The 24,261-nt window shown below is 42.1% G+C and overlaps 1 protein-coding gene across 1 annotated transcript in view; it reads right to left on the reverse strand.

The window, feature by feature from the left end:
• Positions 1-2,302: 2,302 nt before the first annotated feature.
• Positions 2,303-24,261, reverse strand: part of MOSMO (modulator of smoothened) — a 41,214-nt gene continuing 19,255 nt past the window's right edge. The window contains exons 2-3 of the mRNA XM_033963060.1: positions 8,189-8,401; positions 2,303-4,044 (exon numbers count right to left, since the gene is read on the reverse strand). Coding sequence (XP_033818951.1) covers positions 3,860-4,044; positions 8,189-8,401 — 398 coding nt within the window. The 3' untranslated portion in view covers positions 2,303-3,859. The remainder of the gene's footprint in view (positions 4,045-8,188; positions 8,402-24,261) is intronic.

Here is a 24,261-nt window from a genome sequence, read left to right on the forward strand (position 1 = left end):
GCAGCCACTAGCGTGGTTTGTAAAAGAGGCCGTTAATGTGTGGTACTGTTAAGATGGGTTATATTACCACAAGTTGTGCTATGTTAGCACATGGTTCCAATTTATGCAATGAGACCTTGTGCTCACAAAGCATAAAAACATAAAAATTGCCACCGCTGCTGGGTCAGACCAGTGGTCCATCCTGCCCGGCAGTCCGCTCACGCGGCGGCCCCCAGGTCAAAGACCAGTGCTCTAAAATGAGTCCAGCCTCACCTGCGTACGTCCCAGTTTAGCAGGAACTTGTCCAGCTTAGTCTTGAAACCCTGGAGGGTGTTTTCCTACAACAGACTCCGGAAGAGCGTTCCAGCTCTCCACCACTCTCTGGGTGAAGAACTTCCTTACTTTTGTACGGAATCTATCCCCATTCAACTTTAGAGAGTGCCCTCTCATTCTCTCTACCTTGGAGAGTGTGAACAGTCTGTCTTTATCTAATAAGTCTATTCCCTTCAGTATTTTGAATGTTTCGATCATGTCTCCTCTTTTCAAGGGAGAAGAGGCCCAGTTTCTCCAATCTCTTACTGTACGGCAACTCCTCCAGCCCATTAACCATTTTAGTCGCTCTTTTCTGGACCCTTTTGAGTAGTACCATGTCCTTCTTCATGCACGGCGACCAGTGCTGGAAGCAGTACTCCAGGTGAGGGTGCACCATGGCCCGGTACAGCGGCATGATAACCCTCTCCAATCTGTTTGTGATCCCCTTCTTTATCATTCCTAGCATTCTGTTCGCCCTTTTTGCCGCTGCAGCACATTGTGCAGACAGCTTCATCGACTTGTCAATCAGAACTCCCAAGTCTCTTTCCTGGGAGGTCTCTCCAAGTACCGCCCTGGACATCCTGTATTCGTGCATGAGATTTTTGTTACTGACATGCATAACTTCTGGTAAATGAATTCCCCTCTTAATGAAGTTAAAATATAAAGAATGATATGTAAGCAAACACTCTAAAATTGCTTAAGATGAAGCAACTTGCAAAGCTTTAACAAGAAAACTTAAATCACTTCCATGATATACAGGGTGCCCACAAAAACACTCCTTGATTTATTTATTATTTTTAAATGTAATCTTTCAAAACAGGAACATATCCCACCACTGTGCACAGGGAACAGGTAAAAGAACCTAAGAAAAAGTTACACTTATCTTCACAGCTGTTAACATCAGTTCTTTATCTTTACTCCAGTGCCGAATATGTTATTGCAGGAAGATCGCTACGTTGGATCGCAATCCTGGTTCTGTTAACAGCTGTGAAGTGTAACTTTTTCTTAGGTTCTTTTACCTGTTCCCTGTGCACAGTGGTGGGATATGTTCCCGTTTTGAAAGATTACATTTTTGAGGAATAGTGGAGTTTTTTTTTTGCCCATGATGCATAATAAGAACGGCTAAAAAACTCATTGAGTTGCCATCTGCATATGAAATAAAGTTGAGGCCTTTTCTCCACTGAAATGGTTTTTCAGTGAGCATTTCCACCACTTGGCTAATAACATTTTTTTTGATTGGATTGATTTATATACTGTTATTATTATTATTTTTGTAGAGAGACATTTAAATACCTACATGGTATAAATGCGCATGAGTCAAGTCTCTTTCATTTGAAAGGAAGCTCTGAAATGAGAGGACATAAGATGAAGTTAAGAAATGATAGGCTCAGGAATAATCCAAGGAAAGGGTGGTAGATACATGGAACAGTCTCCCGGAAGAGGTGGTAGAGATAGAGATTGTGTCTGAATTCAAGAGAGCGTCTGATAGGCACTTGGGATTTCTTAGAGAGAGGAGAGGTAATGGTTACTGCGGATGGGCAGACTGGATGGGCCATTTGGCCTTTATCTGCCATCATGTTTCTATGTGCCTATTAGCGTCTAACTCAGCTTAGTAAAGAGGCTCCTGAATTAGACAAGTAACAGCAGCAGAAGAGTTATCTGCAAATTTGGAAGTTAACAGGCATTTTCTTTCTGGGCAAACACACACACAAGCTTCCACTGCAGACATCCACCCTTTTAACAGGTTTGTTCTACTTAAAAAGTGGAAACAAGACTTATCATGCAGATTTTATATATAATATACCAACAAAATTATTCATTATGGCTTTTAGCTGCCATATTGCAGTTTAATATATAAAAGTTTGTCCAAATCGGCTGTAGAATTGTTCCCAAGCTTAAAGTACACATGACACACTGGCCAACACTGATAGCCATGTTTAATTTAAAAAGAAAAAAAAAAGGGGGAGGGGACACAAAAATGTAAGAATGCTTACAGCCAACCAATAATAAATTAGTTCAAAATGTAATGCTTTATTACACAATGGAGTCATGTGCATGTGGTTGTGTTAACTGTAGTGTTTCATTGTTCACTAGTGGAATTTGTTTCTTGGCTAAGTAGCTGTGCTTAGAATTGAACAGGTATAAAAAAACACATTACTTGTTAATGTAACAGACAAACCAAGTAGAAAAAGACATTTCTACACAACAGTTGCTAATAATTTAAATAGTGTCAGGGCCCCAAAACCTGGGGCTGATCAATAAAAGGTAAAGATCTGACCTTGTTTTCAAACCTCATATACAAATAAATTATCTTAGAAAGAATTTTTAGCTTAACTTAAATTGCACCTAGAAAGGTATGAGATTAAACTGGTACCTAGTTAAAATAAAGGATCACTACAGAGACTGAGAATCAGAAACAAGTGACATCTTAGAGACAAGTTGTTCCCAACCCTGTCCTGGAGTACCATCAGGCCAGTCAGGTTTTTCAGGATAGCCCTAATGAATATGCCTGGAGCAGATTTGCATGCCTGGCACCTCCATTATACGCAGATCTCTCTCATGCATATTCATTAGGGCTATCCTGAAAACCCTCCAGGACAGAATTGGGAACCAGTTATAGACTAACCAATTTACTGAGCCACAAGGTGTCACGTGCCTCTGTAATTTTGTCACTCCAGACTAACACATCAACCCCCCCTTTCCAAAGGTTTCTTTTTACAAAGAATGAGGTATACTTGAAGACTTTCACCTATACTGCCTTCAGAGAAATGGCTTTTTTTTTTCGGCCGAGTTTTAAATTTTACACACCACAGTGTTTTGCTAACAAAGCATTCGGCTTTCTCTTCCAGGAATTGTTCATATGTACATAGTATACTACATTAGCAAAAAAAAAAAAAAATATATATATATATATATATTTATATAAATATAAATATAAGGAAGAGACCACCCTATTTACCCTTCCCCAACACACTATTTTTGCTTTTTCCTATACAGAAAGCAGAAGAGTGGACACAATACTTTTGTTATTACATTTTTACATGTTCGAGAACAGGTTTTGATCTGTTGGCTTCCTGGTGCCATAACGACTGATCGGTCCATTTTGGTGCTAAAGGACTCTTGAATACATAAATTGTCCGTTTTTTAAACAGTGAGGCCAGCCCCACCTGGACTTGCCTTGCAACCTTACGCATGTACCACAATGTTCATAAATACTCTGACATTTCAAAATTAATTGTTAGACATTAAAAAAAAAGAAAACTAGCTAACAGTAACTAACAGAGTAGATATGCTTCTCTGTGTAAAGCAATTCTTCATCGGTTCCTATCACAGTGCAGACCTGACTGCATGAGTGTGCTCAGGAGTTCAGTCAATGCTGTTTGTATTTGGTTCTGGAAAAGGCTCTCCCTTTTGTCCAAAGTGCATAGTGAGAACAAGTCCAAACATTCGGCTTTTAGTAATCCCTTCTTAGCATCCTCCTGAGAATGCAACTCATTCTGTCTTATTTCTTTCTATTATCCTCCCCCCCAAAAAAAAGCCAAAAACAATGGATTTGCAGTTCAAATATTCAGCCCGGTAAACAAACTTTGCCGGCAAACAAAAGTCCCACTATAGTGAAGAAAATGGATAAGACAAAGAGTACATATGATGAGCCCACAACAGTATTATTGGGCAATTTATATGGTTGACCTCCAACTTCGTTAATATAAAATCCTATAGGGAATATTAGGGCTGCCATACAGAAAAGGATCACTGCAAAAGAACAGAAAGATATTAGTCAACATAATGAAAAACTGCAGGGAATAGCATCCTGCCATTACTACTGTGCACCTTATACTTTATTGTCTAGAGGTCTAAATCAACCAAGAAGTGACAAACAACCAAAAATCAGACTTAAACTGATGACTATGTCCAAAGAAAAAGGGGGGTCTTTGATGTCCTAACACAGTGCTTGCTTAAACTCATACTTTTGGAAAAGAAATGCTTATGCACATTGGGTTCAAATAGGAAAAATTACACTTTCTATGTTTGATAATTTGTTTTAAAAATATATATACATTCTCCTCCTTGGAGATCACCTGAAGAACATCATTTTATCCCAGATCAGATGCACCTGATCCAATATATGGAGAAGATGAAAACTCTTCCCCTCCATACCTATTTTCCTCTCATTAAGAACTTTGGCCCAGATTCTCTATATGGTGTTGATATCGGCGGCCGCTGAATGCATGTCAATCATGCAGTGGCACCGTATACAGAATCGTGCCTCCAGGAAAGATAGACGTTGGAAATGAAGGCAAGGATTTTCCAGGCCTACGCTTCTGGTGCCTATCTGTGGCAGAGACCTCCATTATGGGATTCAAGGGCAAGTTGGATGCACACCTCCTTGCAAATCACATTGAGGGATACAGGTAAACAAGGACTCATCTGGGAACACCTAGGTCTTCATCAGGAAGCACCTAGTTAAGCCTCCGCGTGTGCGGGTCACCGGACTAGATGGACCAAGGGTCTGATTCGGTGAAGGCATTTATGTTCTTATGTGAATTATGCCTCTGTAGGCACTCTAGGCCACGTAACACCACTTCCAGCATTAGGCGGCCTAAAGCACCTACAGAATTGCAATTTCTGAATCCCATATCAGCTTTCCCAATCCCTCCTCCACCCCCAAATGTGGGAAAGATAGGGATCATCCTGATCAAAGCTTAAGTTCTTTGAGGACCATACTCAGGCCCTTGGGGACAAAGTTGAACGCATACATCCCAAATCATAATCTTTTTTCCGTCAATTCAAGGGAAAAGCCTGTCTTGAGCCTCTAAAAGCCCTAACACACAAACATTTATGAACAAAGCTTTCCCTCCTCTGCCCAGAGTTCCATATCTATCCAGCTTCCCAAACAATACCCCCATAGGATAGGCCATAACACAGGTTTGCAGAGAATGTTATTTGAATATTCCATGATAGTTATTTAAAAAAATTCCCACGCTATATTCTGCATATTCTCCTAACTAGCTACTTGTTTGTCTCCAGTGATTTCAGGGGGCAATTGTGCTAACCTCTGTGGTGTCTAACACCACCTCAAAAATTAATTTGAGTTTTTATTTATTAGAACTGGTGTGGGCAAAAGCAATCCCCAGTTGCTCCTGCCATTTCCATTCTCAAAATGGCAGCTGCAACCTCCTGTTGCAGTCTTGTGAGGTCGCTTCTGTCATTTTTACAACAAAGCCAGTGGGGATAGGAGCAACTCAGGATGCTCCTGCTCTGAAGAGGCCACTAGACCTAGAAGGTAGGCCCAGAGAAGACCTATGGTTTTGGTTTCAGTTCAAACTGAGCAGTGAATTTCGGCTGAAGATTCGGTTTTGAATGGAATCAAAACTGCTGGTTTTGGTCAGCCTCAAATTTTGGAACATTTTGGAATGTTCTCATGTGTTTGTAGCTAGCATTTTTCCTAAACTGTATTTTGAAATCCACATATGTAATCTTACTTCTTCATTTAAACACACGTCTTCATGCTCACACCAGTCAAAATGGCTCTGGCAACAGACATCATCTTTAAACTATCCCGGAGCCAATCAAAAAATAAAGTTAATTCAAACCACCAAGGTGGACCAGATAGAAAGTCCCAGGTAGAGACCTTGTCATTACATTGAAAATTGATACTGATTGTAATTTGACCTTTGTGATTTATGCCATTATATGTCCCTGTGATAAAGTTTATATTGGATAGACTAGCAATCTATGAAAGTGCAGCTGAATTAACATAAATCTTGCATTAATACTCATAATTCTTCATCCCCATTAGTGCAACATTGGCATCAGCATTCTATTTTTAGATATGTGATGAGGATAATAGATTTTGTTCAACAAGGGTAAGAGGAGGGTGGTAATTATGATAAAATCTTACATTATACGGAGCAATGATGGATCTTTGATTACAAACTGTGTCCCCTTGTGGGCTGAATGAAGAACTGAAATGAATATCTCGTTTAGGAAGAGTGAATTGACTATCTTCTGATTGGTTCCGAATAGTTTAAAGATGATGTCAGACACTGGACACATTTTAACGGTAGCGAGTTATAGCTGGTGTGAGTATGAAGATGTGTATTTACATGTTTAAATGTACAATTACATATATGGAAGTTTGGACAATGCAGATAGTAAGTTAATCTGTTCTGTCTAAGAATATCTGCTTTAGTTTAGAAGGATGCAGCCTCCTCGGGGGAAAACATAAAGTTATGTCGGAAACCAGTTTGGATTGTCAGCTACTAAGCAAGCGGTTTGGAAGTAACAGCTAACAGAGAGGAAAGTTGGAAGTGTTCCATCCTTGAAAAACGATCAGCACGATTCCAATAGGTCCAGCTAGATTTGAGTTTATCATTTGGAATACCAGAAGCTATCAGAAAAGAGACAAACTACACTAGATTCAGAAAAAACCTGAAGACTCACCTTTTTGACAACTAACTATCTCAGTTTCTGTATAGCATCCCCTACGTCTAAGTCCCTCCTCTTATCTCTTCATGTCCTCTTCCCCTCCTTCTTCTCCCCTCCCTCTTTGATCTGTCGCCTTGAGCCTGTATAGGTATGTTGCGACTCACAAATGGAAGATTAGATTAGAAATGTGATGATGAATATTGGATGGACTGATGACTATGTGACTTTGACCCAATAAGTTGGTGATTGGATCTAGTCTGGTGTATGCCATCTGAGGGTCCAAAAAGAAAAGTTATTGTCTGCATCATTTCATTAATTTGGCTATCATTCACATCCAATAGCATATCACCACCCCTAAACAAATAAATCCAGGGGAAAAGGAAATTAACTACTGTATATACTTGAATATAAGCCAAGATTTTGGGGTGAAAAAAGGGCCCAAAAATGCTTATATTCAGATCAGCGCCCCCCACCCCCCTGGACATGTTGGAGGCCTCTGCCAGGCCTGCTGTAAGATATGGTGGTCCAACAGTGGGCCAGGACAGGAAGGATCCCTTCTGCCTCCTGTCCCTGCCGACTGTGACAATTTTTACCTCCCTCCTGCCACCCCCCAAGTACCTTCCAATTATCTGGTGGTTCAGTGGTGAATCTAGCAGGAACGATCTTCTCGTGTTCGTGCTCGGTGAAGACCTGCTAGCTGAATGACTGCAGTTGAGTTCTTGCGAGTTCCGGGAAGATTGCTCCTGCTCAGTTCACCACTGGACCACCAGAGAATTGAAGAAGTACATGGGGGGACACGGGAGGGAGGTAAAAATTGTCACAGTCAGCCAGGACAGGAGGGATTCCTCCTGACCTGGCCTACCGCGAGACCACCAGGGAATTCAAAAGATATGCGGGGGAGGCGGGAGGGAAGTAAAAGTTTTTAGAGTCGGCCGAGACAGGAGGCGGGAGGGATCCCTCCTGTCCTAGTCCACCGCTGGCCTATCAGGTCTGACAGGCAGGCCTGGTGGAGGCCTGCAAGGCATCAAGAGGGAGGGAGAGGGGACAGGGTGCAGAGCAGGACACTTGATTATTAACCCCTTCCCCCCAGCTTATATTCAAGTGAACCCTTTTTCTTTTCTTTTTGTTTGGGTAAAGGGTTACCTTGGCTTATATTCGGGTTGGCTTATATTCAAGTATATACATTATATAGCATATGTCCCTGCATCAGAAGTCCATTCTAAAATATATATACTAAACCTTTCATATATTAAAATTATGCTGAACTTATCTTTAGGAAACTGACAAAGCCTGTGCGCCCTTGTGTCCAGTATTTGCATTATATTTAGTGAGCTCTCTATTGACTACTGTACTTTGAGTTTCTTTTGGAAGAGGCTTTCTGCTGTTATAGGGAATAGCCTGAGACTGACCACACATACTTGGAACAACGCATTAACTACTGTTCTTTGAACGGTGCATGGTCACTTACTTCCAGTGAATGCTATCCAGCGGGCATACTTTGTGGCTTCCCTTCGCCAGTGGGAAGCCACCAGCAAACCACATGTAACAGTCAATGAAATGATTCCCATAATGATGAAAAATAGTGTGGTGACCCACTCTGGCGGGAGCCGGGGTGGAATACAGGTCCTGTCACGTCCATGGATGGTTTGACACTGTCGTACAAGGCCCACTGTGAGTGCTCCTGCCAAAACACAAGAATCATATTATCACTCGCTGGCCTAGATGGCATGATTGGGAGAAACATTAGTAGAGTAATTCAATAGTCAGCAAAACTAACTCTCTATAGCAAAGTCAGAGGCATGCACAAAAGAATGGTAGGCATCGCTGAGTAAACTGAGAGTCTTGACCGAAAAACAGGTTTTGGGTTTTGTCTTGTTTTTTAAAAAACAAACAGAAAGTCCCGTATGATCTATCCAATCTTTACAAATTTTGCAGAATCTACAGATGCCGTCCTCCTTTGCTGTCACCTGCTAACTAGAAATTCAGTAAGTGAACACCCATCAGGAGCTCTTGATCTCCAGAAAAGCTATGCAAGAAATGTATTAAAATTAGTCCAATAAAAAAAGTACCACTTTATATACAGTATTACTTTTGTTACTTGATTTTTTTTAAGTTGTGCAGTCAAATGGACCAAGATTAATGGCAACAGTATTTTCACTTCATTCCAATAATACTTTCCCATGGCGAGCATGGTTACACTCCATAGCCCAGAACAGTGCTAAATAATCTCAGAGCGAGTACTGATGACAAGATGAAAGAGAAATCATTCAAGCTGAGCAAACATGGGCAGGATAGAAGAGACCATGGATAAGGAAGTATAATATGAGTAGACAGGGGAAGAAAACAGTAAGAGATGCATCAGAAATCCTATTAATTCATTCAGTTTTCTATACCGTTCTCCCATGGGTGCTCAGAACGGTTGACATGAATTTATTCAGGTACTCAAGCATTTTTCTCTGTCTATCTTGGCGGGCTCACAATCTATCTAATGTACCTGGGGCAATGTAGGGATTAAGTGATTTGCCCAGGGTCACAAGGAGTAGCGTGGGTTTGAACCCACAACCTCAGGGTGCTGAGGCTGTAGCTTTAACTACTGTACCACTCTAGAAATCAAAATGTAGAAGTGAGCCAAGTATAGAATAATGAAGCAATTGTGACATCACTGAAGAGGTTGGCTCTTAGGCATTATGATGTCACAATATCAGCTCTGGTTATCAGAGGCTGAAACTTTTCACACTGTTTATTTATTCAGTTTTCTATACCGTTATCCCAGGGGTGCTCAGAACGGTTTACATGAATTTATTCAGGTACTCAAGCATTTTTCCCCATCTGTCCCAGTGGGTTCACAATCTATCTAATGTACTTGGAGCAATGGAGGGGGGGGGATTAAGTAACTTGCTCAGGGTCACAAGGAGCAGCATGGGTTTGAACCCACAACCTTAGGGTGCTGAGGTTGTAACTTTAACCACTGCGTCACTCTAAAAAATCAAAATGTAGTAGAAGTGAGCCAAGTACAGTAAAACCTTGGATTGCAAGTAACTTGGTTTGCAAGTGTTTTGCAAGACAAGCAAAACATTTGATTAAATTTTAACTTGATATACAAGCAATGTCTTGCAATTCAAGTACATACAGTATACACCAGGGCTGCTCAAGTCCGGTCCTCGAGATCTACTGGCAGGCCAGGTTTTCAGGATATCCACAATAAATATGCATGAGAGAGATTTGCCTGCACTGCCTTCTTGGTATGCAAATCTCTCTCATGCATGTTCATTGTGGATATCCTGAAAACCTGGCCTGCCAGTGGATCTCGAGGACCGTCTGGTCTGTGCATAAGCATTATTTTCTTCCTTGCACTGTCCATGTGAATGAGTGATCTATTCATATTATTGGATTTTCACTTTATTTGTGTTATTTTTGCTATTAAAATTTGATTGTAAATTTATTTTTTTTCAAAAGGGCGGTCTGGCTAGTGTTTAATAGCCTATAATAAAATCAGAAGCTACTTTCTATCCTCCATTACCCCAGGTACATTAGATAAATTGTGAGCCCACTGGGAGATAGGGAAAATGCTTGAGTACCCGATTGTAAACTGCTTAGATAGCCTTGTATAGATCCATGGTGAGACCCCATCTGGAATACTGTGTGCAATTCTGGAGGCCGCATTACCGTAAGGATGTACTGAGGCTGGAGTCGGTCCAGAAAATGGCCACCCGGATGGTCTCGGGACTGAAGGATCTCCTGTACGAAGAACGGTTAGATAAATTATAGCTATATACTCGCTCAAGGAGCGCAGAGAGAGGGGAGACATGATCGAGACGTTCAAGTATCTCATGGGCCACATCGATGCAGAGGAGGATATCTTCTTTTCAAGGGTCCCACGGCAACAAGAGGACATCCGTGGAAAATCAGAGGTGGGAAACTGCGTGGTGACACCAGGAAATTCTTTTTCACCGAAAGGGTGGTTGATCGCTGGAATAGTCTTCCACTTCAGGTGATTGAGGCCAGCAGCGTGCCTGATTTTAAGGCCAAATGGGATAGACACGTGGGATCTATTCGCAAAGTAAAGGCAGGGGAGGGTCAGTAGGGTGGGCAGACTGGATGGGCCGTGGCCCTTATCTGCCGTTAATTTCTATGTTTCTATGTATGTTTCTATATAAATGCCTACATAAATAAATAAAATAGACTTGTTTTCTCCCTCTATGTCAAAGAGCTGCCATAAGCCTGGGACTGAAAAAGTCTCACCTTCCCTCAACTTAACATCTGGAGACACAACACTCCTGCTCACTGTACATGAATTCTGGATCTCTCAGCTAGTGCAGCTGACAATCCTTTGTGACCACCCAGCTGACTTATTTTCTTGACTTCATATTTTTAGCAGCTCATTTTCACAAACCTAATGAATTGATAATTGTTTCACAATAGAGTATTTAGCACAGAGCTGTAAAAAGACTCACTTCAGCAGCTGATTCATTCTGCTGCTCTAAGAAAATGCAGCTTTGACATATGTAATGTAATTTATTTCTTATATACTGCTACATCCGTTAGGTTCTAAGCGGTTTACAGAAAATATACATTAAGATTAGAAATAAGAAAGGTACTTGAAAAATTCCCTTACTGTCCCGAAGGCTCACAATCTAACTAAAGTACCTGGAGGGTAATAGAGAAGTGAAAAGTAGAGTTAGAGGAAAAATAAAAATAAAATAAACATTTTAACAAGACAGCATTGATCTAAATACTTTGGAAGGTAGAAGAGAGGAGAGAAAGGAATAGAAGCAGAAGGGGGAGCCGTTGAACAGTAGAATTCTGGAGAAATTTAAATGATAGAAATAGAACTAAACAAAGACAAAAGGCAAAACAATAGATAAGATTAAAGATAAATCATAAGCTGGAAAGAAAAATAAAATAAAACTTTGTCTTCAATCCACGGTTTCAGCGTCAGTGATGAAGTGGAGCAAGTAAGTTTAGGAGGAGCGACTGACGTTTCCAGAAAGGGCTTCTTCAGGGAAGAGGCTTGGCAGACAGTCCCAGGATGCCTATGTCTCCTCCCCTGCGATGTTCTCCCATCCATGCATTCCCTCCCAGACACACACATATGCAGCTTCGGCTTAGAAAGATGCAGAAACCTCCCCCCCTCACCCTCTTTTACAAAACCGTAGCGTGGTTTTGAGTGCCAGCCACATTTTCGACGCTCATAGGAATTCTATGAGCGTCAGAGCTGTTACCGCCACAGCCAGCGCTAAAAACCATGCTATGATTTTGTAAAAAAGTGTGTGTGTGTGTGGGGGGGGGGGAATATAAATGAACAATGCTAAGGATCCTGTCTGCTTGTGGCTACCATGGGTGGAAACACACAATTAATTTCTGCATCTGCCTTTCTGCCCTCAGCTTATGCACCCTGTGGCATAGTAAAGGGGGAAGGGCGAGGGATGGTCTGCCCCAGGCACCGTCTTCCTAAGGGCACGGTACCCCTCCTCCTCTCTGCCTCCCCCTCCACTCCTTGTCTTCACCCGTATTTTTTTTTTTTATTTCCTCGGCACGAGGTTGCTGCCCGCATCAACATCGGCACTGTGTCCTGTATATGAACATTCAGTTGAGGATGGGCTGGGGAGGGTTTCGATGGCTGGGATGGTTAAGATGGGCTGGAGTGAGCTTTGATGGAGACTCCAGTAGATGGAACCTAAGCACACTACTGGGCAGGGCTCTGGGTTTCTGGCCCAGAAATATCTAAGAGAAAGGATCATTTAAACTAAATTAATTTATGGAGCATGTATGGTTGGGCAAACTGGATGGACCACTTGGGTCTTTATCTGCTGTCATTTACTATGTTACCAGTAGATGTGTAAAAAAAAAGATTGTTTTTTTTGGATAATTAGTTTCCAAAAGTTACCGATTACTGACATCAAGCACCTCAGCAGGGTTTCAAATCACCATCCAAACACAAAATGGTCAGCACATAGGATACTAAATGAACGCTTTATTGCATAGATGTCTTTCACATTTTCATTCCTTAAGAAGCACACAAGTCCAGACCTGCCCAAGGAAGATCCGAGAAACTGGCCTTTACAATTCCTTCAGCATACTGAGATTAATATTAACTGCTGTTCAGATCATCTCATACCTCCATTTTTCTTATATGTGACCGTCTCTGGCCAAACATGACTAAAGTCAGAGAAGGTCACATATATTCATAGTTTAACACAAAAATACCATGACAAACTAAAATAAAGCATCCAGAACCTATATTTCAGATTTTGCTCAAAATAGTTATATCATACCCGATATTTATTGCTTCTCAAGTCCTGCAAGAAAAGTGGGGTTTACCTTCCTTCCAACAGGTAGAAGTAGACCAAACCTTCTAGCCTTCTCTATTATAGACCAAACATATAATAACACAGGATAGATTGCTAGGGTGGAATCCTGAAATATCAAGGAAAGATCGTCATCAGGTAAGATCTAACCATACTTTCCTCTTCATCCATGCCAGACTAATCCAGACTAGCAAGATGTATCAAAAGTACTTTTATGTAGGATGGGGCATATCCCTTATATTCCCTAGAACTACTGCTCCACAGCCTGCATGCTACTTGGCCCACAGATGCAATCCATAATGATGGGAGCAAACTTGAAGCACTTTCAGGTTTCTTCACGACAAATTGACTTGAATTCCACTTAGGTGTGGCATGCTATACAGCATCATGGCTCAGCAGTCAGAGTGCCCTCCCTATAGTCCCCAGGGTCCCAGGATGGAGCCGGTTCAAACCCCAGCTCTGCCTATGCAATGCAATGCAAAGAATCGAGGAGCCACCATGTTTCTAAACCTGGAGCTCTAATAAAAGATTAATCACCTGTACATCCTGAGGCAGCTTATTAGAAGCGAAATGCTGGCCATCGTTGATGTGTGGTGCATTCTTTTCTATCACAACGAGCATTGCTCCATTGAGATTATTTAAGCAGCAGTTGCTGATAGATATTTAGTTTCCCAGTGTATTGTTGGCAAATTGAGGACTTCATTGCATTGCACAAGGCTCTTTCTTAGTGAAATATTACATGAGGAGGTTTTTTATGCCAGTGATTAAGTTTACTCCGGTTAGCCTCCCATTACTTACAATCTTAACAATTGTTTCGGTGGAGGAGGGGATCTGAGGCTTTTTCCAACCTCGTGATGATTTTCACAGTAATGACCTTTGGATTATATGCTTGATGGTCTCTGTTTGCCTCTTTCCCAGGGAATATAGAAATATCTTCTAATAGCTCCATAGGTTTTACATGGTTTAGAGTATGATGGCAGAAAAGGGCCATCGGCCCACACGTCTGCCCACTCAAAAGAACCCTCCCCTTAAAAGAACACTCCCTCTAAGCAATTCCCCGAAGTGAACCCACATGTTTATCCCATCGTTTCTTGAAGTCGAGCACGTTGCCGGCTTCAACTACCTGTCATGGAAGGCCATTCCAATGGTCAACCACCCTTTCGGTGAAGAAGTACTTCCTGATGTCACCATGAAATCTCCCACCCTTGAGTTTAAGCGGATGCCCTCTTGTTGCCGTAGGACCCGTAAGAAAAAGGATATCTTCCTGTAAGATATTTGAACGTCTCTATCATGTCTCCCCTCTCTCTGCGTTCTTCGAGAGAATATAACTGCAGCCTGTTTAGACATTCTTCATATGGGAGATCCTTGAGTCCCGAGACCAACCTAGTGGCCATTCGCTGAACCAATTCCATTCTCTTCACATCCTTTTGATAATATGGCCTCCAAAACTGAACACAGTACTCCAGATGAGATCTCACCATGGACCTGTACAACGGCATTATGACTTCAGGCTTTCAGCTGACAAAACTTCTTCGGATGCAACCCAGCATTTGTCTAGCCTTGGCTGAAGCTTTCTCCACTTCAGTGGAAGACTTCATATCTTCGCTAATGATTACACCCAGGTCCCGCAACAGTTCTTGTTAAGGTTTCACCATTTAGGGTGTATGTTCTGCTGGGGTTACTGCTACCAAGGTGCATAACCTTACACTTTTGGGCATTAAAACTCAGTTGCCAAGTATTAGACCATTGTTCCAGTAAAAGTAGGTTTTGCCTCATAGTGTCAGGCACGATTGCGCTGTCAACCACGTTGCATAGCTTAGCGTCATCGGCGAATAGTGTAATTTTACCTCAAAGTCCCTGAGGCAGGTCTCGTACAAAGAGATTAAACAGTATCAGACCCAAGACCGAGCCCTGCGGCACTCCACTGGTCACTTCCGATGTTTCTGAGGGGGTACCATTTACCACCACCCTCTGAAGTCTACCACTGAGCCAGTCTTTAATCCATGCCGTCAATGTTTCTCCTAGTCCCATCGTTTTCATCTTATTCAATAACCTACGGTGTGGGACACTGTCAAAAGCCTTACTGAAGTCCAAATACACGATATCTAGAGACTCTCCCTTGTCCAATTGTTTCGTTACCCAGTCTGTGCTGTAAAAGTTTTGCAAGTGTGGTTTGGTGCTATACAGCGTAACAAGAGCGAGTTGACTGAAAATAAGGAGCTTCCTCGATACAGCCCCCCCTCGGCGAAACATAGCATTATGTTGGAAGGTATATGATATAACACTTTGGAGCAGTGTTGAATACTGAAGCAGTTATGGACAGAATCTGATCTTCAACACTATGAATAAGATAAGTGAATGAGAATTTTGTATGACTATATTGAACATTTGAAAAATTTATGAATGAGTAGTACCTGGTGGACCAATGATTAAGTGGTTATACCTGATAAGAGAAAAGTGAAAAGTCAAATGTAAACCTGGTATTGTTCTCAAAAATCTTATGACGCCGTGTGGAAACTGTTTTCCTTGATGTTTACATTATTCAACTTATTTACTTGGATTGTAAGTTTCCATAGATTATAGGATTTTTGAGGGTATTAATCTATTATAAGACATTTATTAGGAGGGTTTGATAATTTAACCTGGTATTGTTACCATCTGAAGGTCCAAAGTTTTGATATCTGCCTTATACCATTGCTTTGCTTATGGTTAGTTGATGGTTGGGACTTGAATAGGGATCACATTACTAAGACCATTACTGCTTTCACAGAGGCGTCCCTGAACACATAAGTAGTGATCATCTTTTCTCTAATCCACTGGCTATGGATGCTTTAGACGCTGTTTTTCAAGACCTCTCAAATAGGACAAAGCCAGTTGCTTTCACATACTTATTTTAAATCTTTCCCCATATCAAGATAATGCCGGGACTATCCTTCCTGTCACCCAGGGGTGAATAAAGGTCACAATGGCCTTGTTAACATGAAATGGAAGCTCTGCTTTTGGTTAAAAAAAAAAAAAAAGATACATAGGAAGATCCTCTCTAGAGATCATAGGTTAAGGCTCAGAGTTCAAATATCCTACTTGCTGAGTTAGGGAAGCCTGCAAGAGCATTTCAAAGGGTTTTCTGTACCAAAGCCCTGAGAACCACATTAACATGCACCGGTGGGCTCATATGTAGGCCCCTCTTCCAAGAACTTTATTACATCCTTGTGTGCCATCAATAACTTGGGATCTTGGCCTCCTATGAGAGCACTGCATATTACACACTGTGGGAGCTAAGAGACTTTTCTTCAGCATCTCTTCCAAAATGATCAGGATATGCTTCACCTGGTTTTCCCCAGAGGAAAGTCCTATTCCCAGTATCATGTTTCAAAATCCTCCACACACTCATTATATGAGTGAATTGGAGGCCATCCTTACTTTACATAGGTGTTTATTACTGTAGCTAAAAATCCTCTCAGACCTGCCCTTTCAAAAGCCAGGCAGTGAATACAGAGCAGCCTGTGCCATAGCAGGCTCTTCTTTTGGATTAATCGAATGGCTCTATTACCACCAACCTCCTGAGAACTTCATACCACAGTCATCTGGGCCAATTTGGGGCCACCAAGACCACCACACATCTGTGAGATGCTATCTTCATGGCCATTGATAGGCTGGGTGGTCTAGAGGGAAAAAAATATAGAGAAGTAATCCTAAAGCCAATCTTATTCAAGTTTCAAGTTTATTAGGATTTTATATACCGCCTATCAAGGTTATCTAAGCGGTTTTTACAATCAGGTACTCAAGCATTTTCCCTATCTGTCCTGGTGGGCTCACAATCTATCTAACGTACCTGGGGCTAAGGAGGATTAAGTGACTTGCCCAAGGTCACAAGGAGCAGCGCGGGGTTTGAACCCACAACCCCAGGGTGCTGAGGCTGTAGATCCAACCACTGCGCGCATCCACTTTTATAGGATCCTGCGCATGTGGAGGCACGACATGGAGGCACGGAATTTGAAATGTGCATGCGCACTAAAGGTTTTATTATTATGGATTATAATGTGCTGTGAAAAACATTTGCTCCATTTAGTGTGCCAGAGCTAAAAAAGTGAGACACTGCCTCAATAGCTATGCAGCACAACATCAATCTCTCAGACACCCCTGAGTTCCATTCTCCCAGTTGTAGGGGATGTAGGCTTAAGTCTGCCTGCTTTGTGACAGGAAACGCATGCCGCATGCGATTCTACTCAGGCAAGAATGTGGCTTATCCCCTTCTTTGCTTATGACCATCTGTCACCACCTGGTACTGAGGAAAACTTCTAGCTCTCTCTCTGGAAGTCAGTCTGTTAATGCAATATTTGGTTTTCACTCAAAAAGGATGTTGTTCTTGGCTTATCTGAAATATGAAATGCACCCTAAACCTTTGGGTGCTGCATTGGTGGATATGAAATCCAAAAGAGAACTTCAAGATCCATTCAGTCACCAAAATGGACTGTTTTCAATCCTCCTCCCAGGGCAGATTTTTTTGTAATATTTCCTTCCCACGGAGACCACAAGCAAGGCGAGTTTTCTGCACTGGACTCATTAATGTCTGTACTTAGGACACCATCCTGACAGCCATCAACACTGAACCTAGGATGTTCATGGAATCCCAGGCTATGAGCTTCAGCCTGTATTACACTTGTCAATTGTTTTCAGGGACATTGAAGGACTAGAAAAATATCCTGAGAGAACATAAGAGTTATGCAAGGTGGATGCTACTATTTTCCTTATGAACTTCTGAAACTCCAGCCAGCAGCCTCCAATTAAAAAAGGCCTGTTTCAAAACTGCCCATTCACAGCTAATGTAGCTAGGTTTAACGGCTCATAAAATTTCAAAAATTAAATGTTTAAACGCTTCCTTAGAATACATCCGTTACCAATTTCATTCACACTTGCAGTTAAAAAAAAAAAAAAAATGACCGAAGAGAGAGAATTTATGTGATGCAAAATGGAGGCAATTAGAATGTTCCTCCTTCCCCGATCCCGGCTGGAAGAATTTCCTATTCAATTCAGGGATTGTGATGCTGGGAAAGAGTTGAGAAAGCTTCGGCATGTTTCCTCAATGTTTCATTTTATTCACAGCTGCAAAGTTACTGAGCTCCAATGGAAAAATTTTAGCCAGTCCATGCCCCAAAGTTCTTGGGTGGGCCCTCTTCGCCATACGTTCCAGCATTGGTGGAATTTTCTGGCACAGGTGGCCTCGTGGGAGTGGGAACGGACACGGTGGGCTCATAGACATCGAGCCTATCTGGACTGGTGGGACACTTTTCAGTAGTGAGGCGGGGTCCTGGGGGGAGATAAACAAAACTTGTACAGAGCATTGTATCTTTCACATCATGGGTTTTAGTAGCCACTCTTGATTCTTATCTCCTGCCTTTTCTGATTTAGGAACTTGACTAGGGGAATTTCTTTGCCTTTGTCGTTGTATTTATATGCTCTTCTGTGCCATTATACCTTTGAACTGTAATTTACAATGGCATTATGTTGACCAGTTGTTTTGTTTGGTTATTGCTCTATTCCTAATAAAAAGATTAAAAATAAAATAAACTCTGGATCTCATAAATGCATTTGTATAGCTGTCAGAAATCCAGAACTGGCCTCTAGAATCTCCCTTATGAATTTGGTTGACTTGGCAGCTCTGCCATTAAAATTTAGCAATGATTATAGAGCTGTCTGCCAACTGGCAGCAACATTTTTGGGAAGATGCCATCCCTGGACCTCTCAGTACTGAGGCCATTACCTTCAATGAACTTCTGAGCCAGCCTCCCCCCCTCCCTCCCCGATAAACGAGTAGGTAGGGCCTCTACAAACAGGCTTCGTCCCCATGCTCAGGGTAATCTGAAAATTAGGATGCTAAAGTGGAAACCACAGCAAGGAGGACAAGTTTTGAAGATCTGAGGCAAGACTGGTAGTCTGCAGGGTGAGAGAGTGTACTCCTGCAGCACTTTCTGCCACCCGCTTAATCTTTCTTAGCCAATGGCTTGATAACACCTGGAAGGATGTTTCACTCAAAAGGATATTTTTGAACACATGCCCTCAAATCCTTTAATTATCATCTATTTTTACATATGCAGTAAAATCAAGCTAATGGAAAATGTAGTCAGACCACCCACACTAAATTGTTGGTTTGCCTTTTTGGCTGCCTGCGTCCCCGGTCTTGCTCAGCAGCATGCAAGATGTTTTGGTTCTTTTGTAAGTTGCAGCAATAGGTCTGTTGTCAAATTCCAGTCTTTCCTGCTATTAAAGCTGCTTGGCCAAGGTGTGTGATGCACAGACTCAATACTTTTGTGGGGCTTGTCAAAACCCTTTTCGTACAATTGTCATTACTTTGCCTGCCTTTTGACCATTAGCAATAATCATTTTTAAAAGCATACATGTTTCAGTATGGATGGCTGAGGTCTCCAGAGAGTGGCAAGCATGGCTCTGGCAACCTTGTTGAGCAGACTGGATGGACAAGGGTCTTTATCTGCTGTCATTTACTATGTCACTGTGTAACAAGATATATAAAACAAATCTTGCCTCTTATTGCCCATTGCTTATACTATTCTTACTCAAGATGGAAAGTTTTTTAAAAACTTGAAACCACCTTCAATTTATCCAGATTAATCACAACTTATTCAGTCATAGGCCTAGATTCACAAAGCAAACCAATCGTGTACCGATCAGTTTGCGATCCCGCTCCCATTCACTAACCTTACTCCCGATCTGATCTGCGCATGCAAATGCGGAGGAATTGCGTGCAAATATAGGAAGGAAGCAATTCACAAAATAAAACTTCAGGAACACCGACTGGGCTGGCTGATCAAAAGAAGCGACTGCTGGGGACCATTCGCTTACCGCCTTTCCGACTGTCTGCTCTCTGCCTGAAATCCCAGCCCTGCAACTATCCAAAAAGCGCCCAGCTCTCTGCCACTCTCCTCTCTTCCACCATGCTTCCCTGCTCTCTTCTCCCCCTTGCCTCTCTGCCCTATTCCACCATGCCCCGTTGAGAGTCTGTGTTTGTAACCCGCGGGTTAAAAGCAGGGCTGCACTTCTCGCCACCAGCCCCGGCTGATCTCCACGTCTTTTCCAGGGTCAGAGGCGATTGGAAGATCAGCATATGTTGGAGCAGGTATGTTGGCAAATATTTTCACCATGATTTGTAAAGATAGCTCATAGCCTCTTCGATCCCCCCTCTCCCTCCCCCGCTTGTACTGAGAGCCAACGCATGCGCGGACTATCTACAGGAAAATAAGATGGTCCACGCACGCGTCCCGATCACTCTGCAGCGATCCGTCCTGTGACTGTGTGGGCGTGCCTCCAAGTGCATTAATTTGCATGAGGAGGTTTGCTGAATCGATCGCCCGAGAAGCCTCGTAAATGGATCGGACATGGATCGCCCGGAAAAGGTAGGCTTCGTGAATCTAGGCAATAGTGTCTTTGGATCTCACCTACCACAGGACACTGCTGATGCAACTTTGAAAGTAGCATACTAAGGGCTAGATGCACTAAAGTCAGTCGGTAATACCGATTGGATCGCTTTTGGCCAATTATGTAACAGTGATCGATGCGCTACCACGTTTCCATGCAAATGATTTGACCACAAACCCAACAGATCAATTGCTCAGTGAGCAATTAACACATACGCAGAGCCCTAACAGAAGTGACAGGGGAAGCAGCTCCTGTCACTGCTGGTAGGGCTTCTTTTTTTTTTTTAATGGCACAGATGTGTGTGTGTTACACTCGCACAATGAGCCCCATTAAAAAAAAGCCCTCCCGCACATCCCTCCTGCCAATTTTCTCTTGGGGCAGGGGGAGGGGGAAGACCCATTCTCTCCCAAATAAATCCCCCCCAAATAGTCGCCATCTGCTTAGCTCATGCAGATGACAAAACTAATGTGCAACACTTTAGTGATTCCCACATTAGGCCATTTTTTTACTGCATTAGGGATGTGTTAGTACTTAACATAGCTCAGTAAAAGTGCCCCTTATTTTACTTTTAAAGCTTAATTATAGTCTCAAGGGGTTTGAAGACCTTTCTACCATTCACCAATAAGAAAATTGCAGAACTAGAAGCCAACCAATTTCTGTTTTGGCACAAAACTAATCTGAAATTAGGGTTTGGGTTTAGGCGTAAGATGCAGGTTTTAAATGAACTACTGTTAAATGTCACCATTTGGGTCTTGTCTGCTTTGATGTGGAAACAAGAAGCTTGTCTGTTGATCAGACTCCTACCATCTGCAATGTCCTACCATCATGTGCCCAGCTGCTTAAGCATCTTTCTATTACTGCAATAGATTCATCCAACGTTGATGACATCAAGGAACACTTCTAACATTTAATAGACACATAGAGGGGCATAATAAAAAAAATGTCTAAGTCCCCTTTTGGCAGCAGGAAAATGTCCATTCTCGAAAAAACATCCAAAATGTGGTCGGTTGGTTTTTTTTTCTGAGAATGGCCTACCTGTACGTTCAGGAGTTTAATCATCCAGACCATCACTACATCTACCTTTAAGCCCTATTCTAAAAAAAAAACAAAAAACCAACACAAACCCCAAACAAAACAAAACAACAAAAAATTGGCCAAGCCTCTAACACCCAAATCAAGACCTTTTAGGCGTGGGAGGGACCAGTCCTTCGCCTAAACCACAATTCTCTAACCGGTGTCTGTCATAAGCAACGGTTAGAGAATCATGGAACCATTCTCCCCCACCACCCACAATGATCACGGCAGGAGGGATGCCCAGTCTCTCCTGCCCGGCACACTCTCTGCAACCCCCCCCCCCCCCACAATCTTCGCCGGTAGAAGAGATGCCCAATCTCTCCTACTGACACTCCCGACCCCCACCCCACCGCAATCTTTGCTGGCTGGAAGAATACTAGCAATATGACTTTTAGCTTGGTTGAACAACTCTCCTTCCACAATCTGAACCAAACGTTGACGTTTTTTCACTATCTGGTACATCTGATCCCATTCCATAAATTTTGTTGTTTTTCTATTTCATTTGTCTCGTGGAACCCTTTGGTGCTGCTTGCATTTTGCAGAAATATATTAATTAGTGAACAAAAATGGGCTGCATGGTAGCGTTGCCAGAAGAAAGTCATTGTTGCACCACCACCACAAAATAACCTGCTTACAATACACCAAACAGCACCTTGAGAAGCCTCAAAAAACTTTTAAACAAAATAATTTGAGTGATGAAACCAAAATTGAATTTTACGGTCATAACCATAAATGTTATTCTTGGAGAGGAGTCAACAAGGCCTATGAAGAGAAGCAAACCATCTTTACTGTGAAGCATGAAAGGTGATCTCTGCAGTTTTTGGAGGGGGGTGGGGAGTGAATTACAGTGGCACAGGGAATTTAATCAAAATTGATGGCAGGATGAATGCAGCACCTTATCAGAAAATATTGAAGAATTTTCATTCATCAGCCAGGAAGCTGCACATGGGGTGCACTTTACTTTTCAACATGATAACGATCCAAAAAAAAAAAATAAGGCCCAAGTTGACCCTTCAGTGGCTACAACAGAAAGAAGTGAAGAGTCCGGGGCGGCCATCCGTCTCCTGACGTCAACATCATTGAGCCACTTTGGAGAGAGAGAACGCAAACCTGCAGTTTATGCTAGACGGTGACGAGACTAAATCGCGCGAGACAACGGCGCGCCGACAACTGAGTGCAAGGTTGACGGTGCGCCGAAGAAAAGCACTATTTTAAAGGGCTCCGACAGGGGGTGGGGGGGAACCCCCCCACTTTACTTAACAGACATTGCGCTGGCGTTGTGGGGGGTTGTAACTAAACTAAACTTTTTCCCTAAAAAAGAGGAAAAAAAGTTTGGTTTCAAGTATAATGAGGGAGGTTACAACCCCCCAAACCCCCCACAACGCCAGCGCGATGTCTGTTAAGTAAAATAGGGGGGTTCCCCACCAACACCCCCCGTCGGAACCCTTTAAAATAGTGCTTTTCTTCGGCGCGCTATCAACCTTGCGCTCAGTTGTCGGCGTGCCGTTGTCTCGCGCGATTTTGTCTATGAACCTGCTAGACAACCAAAGAATTTACAGAATGGGTAGCCTTACCACAACTAGCAGAAAAGCCTGCAAGCTGTCACTGATGCAAAAAGGGAGCAATACATGATTTTAAGCACTAAGGGTATTCAAACTTTTGAACTCAGTGTGACCGGCCTGAAGCGATGTTCACTTGACGATCTCATTTGCCCTGAAGCAAGGGTTCTTTACACCCCGAAATGCTGACCACAGTCAGGGGATCTCACTTTAATTAAGATAAGTGCATTTGTTTATGCCAATGATGGGTATATTAAAGCAGCGCTTTCTTTTTTGAATAAGTTCATCATACATATAGAGAGAGGAGAACTGGTATGCTTGCTTAGACATCTAAGGCTTTTTCCTTCATATTCCCTTTATATGCAGATAAAACTTGTATTTTGTATCTAATATTTTATTTTAGAAGAGTAACTTTTGAAAAGGAGCCATTTTTAAATTTTCATTATTGCTATGGTTTGTTTAAAGATTGTGCTACTTTGCGATGCAAAATGGTTTAATTTGAAACACATTAAAAATAAAAGAAATGTGTTTTGTCTAATCACTCTTCACAAATGGTACACATCTTAAGACAAATTCTGCCAGGGGCATGTGAATTTATGAGCACAACTGCAGGTGAAAGCGAGACCCCGACAGCATCTCAGAAGCAGGCAAGCATGAACAAGGCTGCCAGAGAATCAATGTGTAATGAACAGCTATGAGAGCTGTTTTGCCAAATATTCAATTTGCAGGACATGGACAAAAGACATTTAAAATTATGATTAAAAATGACAAGATCGTGCAGATTCCATTTCAAAATTAATTATATTCTCTACTCTGGTAGGTTAGAACACTAATGTCAATATCAAAATTTTTCTGTAATAATAATTCTGTGAATTTTGATACTTGGTTAAGTTTCCAAACAGCTCGGAGGGGAAAGAACATTCTGTCTTCTACCCTAGAGGCAGCTGTGTGAACATTTCTGGCACAATGAAATGCAACACGTGTTCGATACCCATTTGAATGAAAGGTGCTTGCAACTGGATTAATAGTAAATGTCAGGGATGAGCACCAAGGGCATAGACATTACTTTTAATTAGGTTATTACAGGACTTGAGGAGGCTTTGATCTGTACATAGTAAAACTACTTCTCTTTCAGATCTTCCATACGTAGCAGCCATGGAGCAGAATTC

This window comes from Geotrypetes seraphini, chromosome 11 (assembly GCF_902459505.1).
Source record: "Geotrypetes seraphini chromosome 11, aGeoSer1.1, whole genome shotgun sequence".
Lineage (NCBI taxonomy): Eukaryota > Metazoa > Chordata > Amphibia > Gymnophiona > Dermophiidae > Geotrypetes > Geotrypetes seraphini.